This window comes from Antedon mediterranea, chromosome 3 (genome assembly GCF_964355755.1).
Source record: "Antedon mediterranea chromosome 3, ecAntMedi1.1, whole genome shotgun sequence".
NCBI lineage: Eukaryota > Metazoa > Echinodermata > Crinoidea > Comatulida > Antedonidae > Antedon > Antedon mediterranea.
This window is the reverse complement of record NC_092672.1, coordinates 32,934,634-32,943,775: the sequence shown is the minus strand read 5'-3', so window position 1 is coordinate 32,943,775 and position 9,142 is coordinate 32,934,634. Positions and strand designations below refer to the sequence as shown.

Below are 9,142 nucleotides of genomic sequence, written 5' to 3'. Positions count from 1 at the left end.
TGGTGGAAAATTCTCAAAGAGTTAGCAAAGGTGTTGAGTTTCACCGTTAAATCAGGTCTGAGTATACGAAAAAGTCGATATAAAATGTTGAGGAGCTCATTGTTTAGAAAGACTTGGTGTAGAAAAGTTGTGTAAAACGCATCTGTAGCAAAGTGTCTGTGTACAGTACAAAATTACAGATTAGCAATTATGCCACAAACGGAGAAGAGTGGTGTTGTAGCCTCGTGTGTCGATGGATCCAATGAGGACTATTTGAACTGGGAAGAGCAATCAAAGGCGAAAACGAAAGAGAACGAAAAGGTTGAGAAGCCTCCTTATTCGTACGTAGCTTTGATAGCCATGGCGATTAAAGACAGCCAGGAAAGAAGACTAACGCTAAGCCAAATTTACGAATTTATTATTGAACGATTTCCTTACTACGAGAAGAACAAAAAAGGATGGCAAAATTCTATACGCCATAATCTAAGTCTGAACGAATGCTTTATCAAGGTAAAATGGCATTTATTTTGTTTATTATTGGTAGGCCTACATTTTGCTGTATTAGTTGTACGTAAGACTTTGGGCGCGCAGACTTGTTGTAATGTACATCAGTGGTGGTACATTTTATTCGTTGCTTAAATTGTAGTAGAACTAAAACATTTTTAAGCTACGTTCCCATTGAGTCCGGATTCGGTCCGGTATCCGGAAATAACTCCGGCGGACTACGATTTTTTTTAGTAGGCCTACTGCGTTCACACAAACCATGGAGAAATAAGTTTTTTCCTCCATGCACGAACATATTTTGTATGAGATCAAATGAGTTAGTGTGAACGGTTCTATTAACGCTACGCCCATTTTATTCGATCTCCGTCTGAACGTAACTTTATTCAGTTTTACAAAACTGCAATTAAAATAAGCTTGGTTTCCACTTCGATACATCTCAAGTAATTTGACCAATCACGTCCACGACACGATAATTCATCCGAACTGTCGCTTGTGATTGGTCAACTCACTTGCGTTGCATAGATAATGACGTCACAAAAAATGTTGACGTTGGTTAGAAAATATGACGTATTAAGCTATTTTAAACGGCCACTCCTTTCCGAATTTGTATTGTTGATAAAATCCGCGATTTTCTTAGCATTCAATTATCTTTCTTAGCGTCATCAGTGACGTAATTATGTTTACGCACGTTCTGTAGGATATTTATAAATTATATTATTAATAATATTATATATCTAATTCATGTTATCGTATATAAGTTTATAAATCATGATAATAAATGTTAAATTTACCGTTTATACTTCTTTACTCTGAACCTTATCTTTCTTTGGTATGAACGAAGGTGGTCCCTTTTAATATGTTGAACTATCAAAGGTGGTCCATTAATAGGTTGAACGATTGACGGTGGTGCCTTAATAGGTTAAATCCGTATCCGGACAACTACCCCCTGGACAATTACCACCTGGACAACTACTACCCGGACAATGACCCCTTTAGGACAACTACCACCCGGACAATTACCCTCTAGGACAACTACCCTCTAGGACAACTACCCCTTTAGGACAACTCCCACCCGGACAACTACCCCCTAGGACAACTACCCTCTTAGGACAACTACCCTCTAGGACAACTACCCTATAGTCCAACTGCTATTCCAACAGGACAACACCCTCTGAACAACCACACCTATATCATGATACCTACACCTTGGGTTATAATTACGATCTTGTAAAACTTACTGAACTTTAAAACATAGGGAGAGTGATTGCTTATATGAAAGCTTTTGATTTTTTTAATATGCGTATCGTCGGCAGTTATTTTACATTAAACGAGAATTGATCAAATTATTAAAATAAAGAGGCGACTTATTTTATTCTTGTGTGACATGAAGATGCCGTATATAAATCTAGGAACATACAGTTTACCTAATCAGCTGCACCAGTCAATCAAACAGTCTTTCATTTAAGATCAATCTCTCTCCCTATGTTTTGAAGTTCAGTAACTTTTACAATATCGTAATTATAATCTAAGGTGAAGATGTGGTTGTTCAAAGAGTGTTGTTGTTCTAGAGGGGTAGTTGTCCTAGGGGCATAGCAGTTGGACTAGAGGGAATTTGTAAGATAGTGGGACTGGGGCAGCCCCTTTTTATCGATAAAATTGGCCCGATTTTGTTCTCTCTTTTCTTTTTCAAAACAAATGTTTTACCGTAAGAGCTTATGTTATGCTGTAATGACATTGTACGTCTAATATACTACAAGTCCAGTAATAATGGAATATTGGTTTGGCTGTTACTACTTCATAGAAGATGTAAATTGATTTGTTTTTACATTTTTTTTCCACTCCTGAGAAAATAGGACAATAAACGTTTTTAGAACCGAAAGAATTATTATATCCATGATATGTTTATGACTTAAACATTTCTACTTATTTCATTTATTCCAATTCGTTTTCTACAGAACAGAACCTCCTAATTTGACTTTAGATTAAAAAAAACTATAAAACAATTGATTACATTTAGACGATTTGAAAATCAATCTCTCTCTCCCCCGTTTGACAGTTCATACATTTCTTAGTCTTCCTATTTTGAAAACATAGCTAACTGCGTCAATTGAGGAAATCGTTTTTCATAGTTTGTCCTAGAAGTTTAGAAAAAAATAAATATCGCTACAGTTATTAAAAAAATATACTACAAATGTTAGGTACAAACGTCGATATTTTAATAATTTCACCTCAAATATTGTTAAATCTATAGTACAACGCCCTCGTAGTCCCCTCTTTACACACCATTTGATTTTACAATACAATTAGCACCAAAAGAAGCAGCTTGTTAATTTGGTTACCAATCGTAAGCTGTAGTTGTTCCTAGTGGGTAGCTAGAGGGTAGTTCCTATGGGGTAGTTGTCCTAGAGGGTACGGTAGTTGTCCTAGAGGGTAGTTGTCCTAGGGGGTAGTTGTCCAAGGGGGTAATTGTCCTAGGGGGTAATTGTCCTAGGGGGAAGTTGTCCTAAGAGGGTAGTTGTCCGGGGGGTAGTTGTCCTAGGAGGGTAGTTGTCCTAGGAGGGTGATTGCCCGGGTGGTAGTTTTCCAGGGGGTAGTTGTCCTAGACCCGGTTAAATTACCGATCGAAGGTGGTCCCTTAATAGGTTTATGATTATGTTTTAACTTTTCTTTTACGTTCTAAAAATGCAATCCAGCAGTGACCTATTAAAAAAGGAATATTAAAATAAATAATATTTTTGTGGATTTTTTTTAGATACCACGACAAGGTAGCGGAGAACGAAAAGGTAACTTCTGGACACTTGACCCATCGTGCAATGAGATGTTCGAAAACGGTAACTATCGCCGTCGTCGTTGTATGCACCGCCTAAGTCGTCATAATCGCCCATATAGTCACGGTGATCAGCGTACGCCTTTTCATTCTTACGTCAACGACTACGGCTATAGCCCCTACAATCAAATCTACCCTACCTCACTATCTTCAGCTACTTACCATGGCACTGATTGGGGCACAAGCTTTCAACCACAACCCGCTGCCTTACAAATAGGATACGTGGGATCTTCATGTCAGGTATAGCCATAAATATTTCTAAAATCAGACTTTGAATAGGCCATTTTGTAGTTATAATAAAGTTAATCACTTCCGTAGAAAAACAAAATGAACACAAATAATGTTTTTACTTATAAAAGACAAAATAAACTGTTCAATTTAACTAGTAATCCATTGTCGGACAGACTATTTTTTGCTTTAAACTACATTTTTTTTTTCAGGTAAATATTTTTTTTCGATCCAATTTCTTTTTAAAGTTAATAACTAGGCCTATAATATTTTACATTACAATGGCATATTCAACAATTAATTGCTGTTATTATTTTTTCAGGAGGACAATATATCTTAAACTAACTCAAGCGCAAACTAGATATTATAACCGATTATAACTTTTTTGAGTAATAACGTACATTATTCATGTCATTATGTTTATTTCTAAAATGTATGTGCTAAAAATTTCTCATGATCAAATGACTTTATTGTTTCTACAGATGCCAGGCCAGCCTGCCAGAAAAGAGCAGAGTTTGAACCTGTCTATACCGACAAACTCCAGCTACGACCTAGCAAACAGCCCGTTCTCATCATACCATCACGGTAGTTCACCGTCTCCTATCAACCACTGTGTACGTTACGAAGAAGATACCGCCGCCGTTGCTCTAAGAAGCTCTGTATCGCTTGGTCACGAGTCTGGGGGATCGTCTGCGTATTATCCGCACTGTCCCGTCCGCAATTTCAACTCTTGCGACTCAAACTTGTCACCTCTTTTTAAGTAGTAAGCCAACGCCAAACACTTTCTTACATCTAGATAAATATTTAATATTAATTATGATTGGGTTTTCTTTTCAGTGTTAAGCTTCCTTATCTCAAATATGTTACATAGGGCGACCCTATTAAAGCTTGGTTCCCACTACCGATGCAACTCGAGGACGCAACGCAAGCGAATTGGCCAATCACAAGCGATAGATTATTCGAACAATGGCTTTTCATTGGTCATCTCGCTTGCGTTGCGCGTTCGTCCTTGCGTTGTGTCTCTCTAGCGAGAACCACGTACGCCTGAGTTGGTTCCCAAAGGGTGCCTTGTTAAGCTTTGTTCCCACCAGGCGCGACGCAAGCGTGTTAACATGTGATTGGTAAACTCACTTACGTTGCGTTACGTTATTGTGTTGTGCCTGAAGTGGGAACTAAGCATTACGCAACTTACGCAACGTAAGAAAATGCCCTCCAATAATTCTGTTTTCCCCCGCCTGCGATGTTTGCAGCACTGTTGCGTTAGGGTGCACTTATTACTTTTAGTTCATAGAAGTTTAAAATAACATTGTACTGTATATAAATACGTCGCTGCATTTAATGTTTACATTTTAAAAGATCATATACTATATTTAACTTTGTTTCATAATTAATATTAATATATAAATTCATAAGCCGTAGTTAAGTGTAGTCTCTAAAATTCGCTGTTCCAGAAAGTTTACTCAATCCCTATTTAAACAAACATAATGCAATGTGTTAATAATAGGGTCAATATAATATAGCTAAATCGTAGCAAGCATTTACTGTACTAAAATAGTGTAGATAAGTTTCATTTTTTTTTTCAGTCGATTTTATTTCTAGTAAGATGGTACATTAGAGTTAAGAGGTTTTTTTTATAATTTTCTAAGTTTAGTAATTAAATGCGATAAATTAACGTTTTTGTTTATGATGTAGGCCTAAAGCTTGATTCCACGCACTCTGGAACGCAACGCAATAACGTCGTACGCACAATAAACGTATTTTGCGGCGGTGCGGTGCATTATTTAAAATGTAAACAATTATTTATTATTAGCGTAATAAACGCCTCAAGATACATACCTTTTAACACATTATTCCCACGAGTAAAAAAAACAGTCAATAATGTTGTTTCAGTCTGAAATCATATTCCCACAAAAAAACATGCCACGCATTGCCAGCAGTCAGCCCACTTCCGACGACGGCATAGTAAAATGTTTTTGCGTAAACATTCGTGTAGTACATAGAAACTTATCGTCACATTTGCGTTTAAAACTTTGTGTAAAATAAAAATGACCAGCACATTTTGAAAGAAAAAACAAGATTTCTTGTCATCGTATAGGCCTGAAGTTATATTTTCGACACTCATTTTGTTTAAAATGATATGATTGTGAGAGGATGATACCACAATGTGATCATCATAAATTTTATCAAAAATGACCAAAATATCGACTTGAAATATATTGAGGTAACATATGCAGAACAGATTATGTGATTCTGCGCATTTCGAAAAATTGTCTGTACTGTATTTAGTACAGGGATTTTTTTTTTTAATGGCCAAAATAGTATGTTTTGAGGTAACATGCACAGATTAGCCTATATGATTCTGCGCATGTCATTTTGTTTTTATTTCCTAGCCTACAGGGATATTTTCGAAGAATGGCTAAAATATGCCCTTTTAAAAATACTATTATTATGCACTATTATTGCTATATATTGCGTTATCATCATCTATAGACGTATAGTTACCAGTTATTTAAAAAAAATAAAAGGGTCGACATTCAGTACAGGTTTTTTTCGAATTATGGTCAAATTTCGATCCTTTTATTTCTTGACAAATTGTTAATATACGTCAATAAGGTGGATGATAAGACATATATAGTAATATTATTTCATAATATGAGAATTTGCATATTTTTGAGAAAAGTGCATATTGTGGTCATTTTTCGAAAAAAATCCCTGTACCTTAGTACAGGGATATTTTACGAAATATGGCCAAATTTTGACCCTTTTATTTGTTAAGGCAATATATGGGCATATATAGCAAAATTATTGCATAATAATAGGATTTTCGACTTATTTATTTTTCGATAAAACTATAGCACAATTGACATGCGCAGAACCTATTATTCGTCTGTGCGCATGTTTATTATGGAGTAGTAACCATTTATGTCAACAAAAAAAAGGGTCGAAAATCGGCCATTTTTCGAAAGTTTTCCTGTAGGCCTACTATGGTACAGGGATTTTGTCAAAACCTTTTTATTTTTCAATAAAACTGTAGCACAATTAACATGCGCAGAACCCATTAGTCGACTCTGCGTATGTTTATTATGCTATAGTAACCATTTATGTAAAAAACTGGTTACTATGGCACAATTAACATGCGCAGAACCTATTATTCGTCTCTACGCATGTTTATTATGCTATAGTAACCATTTATGTCAAAAGCTGGTTACTATAGCACAATTGACATGCGCAGAACTCATTATTCGTCTCTGCGCATGTTTATTATGCAATAGTAACCATTTATGTCAAAAAATAAAAGGGTTGAAAATCGGTCATTTTTCAAAAATTTCCCTGTACAGGGATTTTTTCAAAAAATTGCCATATTTTCGACCTTTTTATTTTTCGATAAAACTGGTTACTATAGCACAATTAACATGCACAGAACCCATTATTCATCTCTGCGCATGTTTATTATGCTATAGTAACCATTTATGTCAAAAACTGGTTACTATAGCACAATTGACATGCGCAGAACCCATTATTCGTCTCTGCGCATGTTTATTATGCTATAGTAACCATTTATGTCAAAAAATAAAAGGGTCGAAAATCGGCCATTTTTCCAAAATTTTCCTGTACTATAGTACAGGAATTTTTTCAAAACCTTTTTATTTTTCGATAAAACTGGTTACTGTAGCACAATTAACATGCGCAGAACCCATTAGTCGACTCTGCGCATGTTTATTATGCTCTAGTAACCATTTATGTCAAAACTGGTTACTATAGCACAATTGACATGCGCAGAACCCATTATTTGTCTTTGCGCATGTTTATTAACAAAAAATTGCCAATTTTCGACCTTTTTATTTTTCGATAAAACTGGTTACTATAGCACAATTAACATGCGCAGAACCCATTAGTCGACTCTGCGCTTGTTTATTATGCTCTAGTAACCATTTATGTCAAAACTGGTTACTATAGCACAATTGACATGCGCAGAACCCATTATTCGTCTCTGCGCACGTTTATTATGCTATAGTAACCATTTATGTCAAAACTGGTTACTATAGCACAATTGACATGCGCAGAACCCATTATTCGTCTCGGCGCACGTTTATTATGTAATAGTAACCATTTATGTCAAAAAATAAAAGGGTCGAAAATCGGACATTTTTCGACTTTTTATTTTTCGATAAAACTGGTTACTATAGCACAATTAACATGCGCAGAACCTATTATTCGTCTCTGCGCACGTTTATTATGCTATAGTAACCATTTATGTCAAAACTGGTTACTATAGCACAATTAACATGCGCAGAACCTATTATTCGTCTCTGCGCACGTTTATTATGCTATAGTAACCATGTCAAAAAATAAAAGGGTCGAAAATCGGCCATTTTTCGAAAATTTTCCTGTACTATAGTACAGGGAGTTTTTCAAAAAACTTGCCAATTTTCGACCTTTTTATTTTTTGACATAAATGGTTACTATAGCATAATAAACATGCGCAGAGACGAATAATGGGTTCTGCGCATGTCAATTGTGCTATAGCAACCAGTTTTGACATAAACGGTTACTATAGAATAATAAACATGCGCAGAAGCGTCTAATGGGTTCTGCGCATGTTAATTGTGCTACAGTAACCAGTTTTATCGAAAAATAAAAAGGTCGAAAATTGGCAAGTTTTTCGAAAAAATCTAGTACAGGAAAATTTCTGCGCATGTCAATTGTGCTATAGCAACCAGTTTTGACATAAACGGTTACTATATTTTTTCATGAAATCTTTTTTATTTTTTTTTTTTGTTGTTTTTGTACTGTAAATGATAACTTGTGTAATAGTATAAATAGTTTTGTAGTAAGTAACGGTAACACCAATATGGTGATTCAAGTGTTGCATCCGTTTTTAAATAAAGTTGTTATTATTATTATTATACTATAGAATAATAAAGACTGGTATTTTTTTGGCATATATGGTTACTATACGTCTATAAGATGATGGTACCGCAATATATTGACATATATAGCAATACTATTGCATAAAAATAGAATTTTGAAACGTGCATATTTTGTCCATTTTTCGAATTGTTCTTATACGTCTATAAGAAGATAAGGCATTTTTTTTTTAATTTAACCGTTTATTGTGTCTGTTTATAACCATATTGGAAGTTTGATTTGAAGTTAGTTTAATTAGACCTACGACCAATGTAACAAATCATATCTTATAAATTGTTTGAAAGTATGATCTAACAGTAGGCCTAAATTGTTTGAACGTTTCTGATCTAACAGTAGGCCTACATTGTTTGAACGTTTCTGATCTCACAGTAGGCCTAAATAAATTGTTTGAAAGTTTCTGATCTAACAGTAGGCCTAAATTGTTTGAACGTTTCTGATCTAACAGTAGGCCTAAATTGTTTGAACGTTTCTGATCTAACAGTAGGCCTAAATTGTTTGAACGTTTTTGATCTAAAAGACAGGGAAATAGACATCAATCGATTCGATCGTTTTTATTTTCGACACTTCTCTACCAAAATAAAACCATTAGTTAGTTCAGATTTTATGAGTGTATGTTTTGACAATACCTGCTGGTTCCGTTTGTAAAGTTTTCATAACACGTGTAAGTGTTTATAG

General features: G+C 35.0%; 1 protein-coding gene and 1 long non-coding RNA gene across 2 annotated transcripts in view; both read left to right on the top strand.

Annotated features, from left to right (window-relative positions):
• The window catches only part of LOC140045272 (uncharacterized), a 159,069-nt gene that overhangs the window by 129,127 nt on the left and 20,800 nt on the right, over positions 1-9,142 (top strand). The window lies entirely within an intron of this gene.
• On the top strand, positions 80-5,736 carry LOC140043881 (uncharacterized). Its single transcript, XM_072088360.1, has 3 exons — positions 80-489; positions 3,236-3,550; positions 4,021-5,736. Exons 1-3 carry the CDS (start codon positions 190-192, stop codon positions 4,300-4,302), a joined length of 897 nt encoding a protein of 298 aa, XP_071944461.1. The 5' UTR covers positions 80-189; the 3' UTR covers positions 4,303-5,736.

Excerpts from the sequence above, each read along its gene's own strand:
- LOC140043881 (XM_072088360.1), top strand. The coding sequence starts at position 190 with ATGCCACAAACGGAGAAGAGTGGTGTTGTAGCCTCGTGTGTCGATGGA. Across the intron at positions 490-3,235 it reads TGAACGAATGCTTTATCAAG|ATACCACGACAAGGTAGCGG; the intron begins GTAAAATGGCAT and ends GATTTTTTTTAG. Across the intron at positions 3,551-4,020 it reads ACGTGGGATCTTCATGTCAG|ATGCCAGGCCAGCCTGCCAG; the intron begins GTATAGCCATAA and ends TTGTTTCTACAG.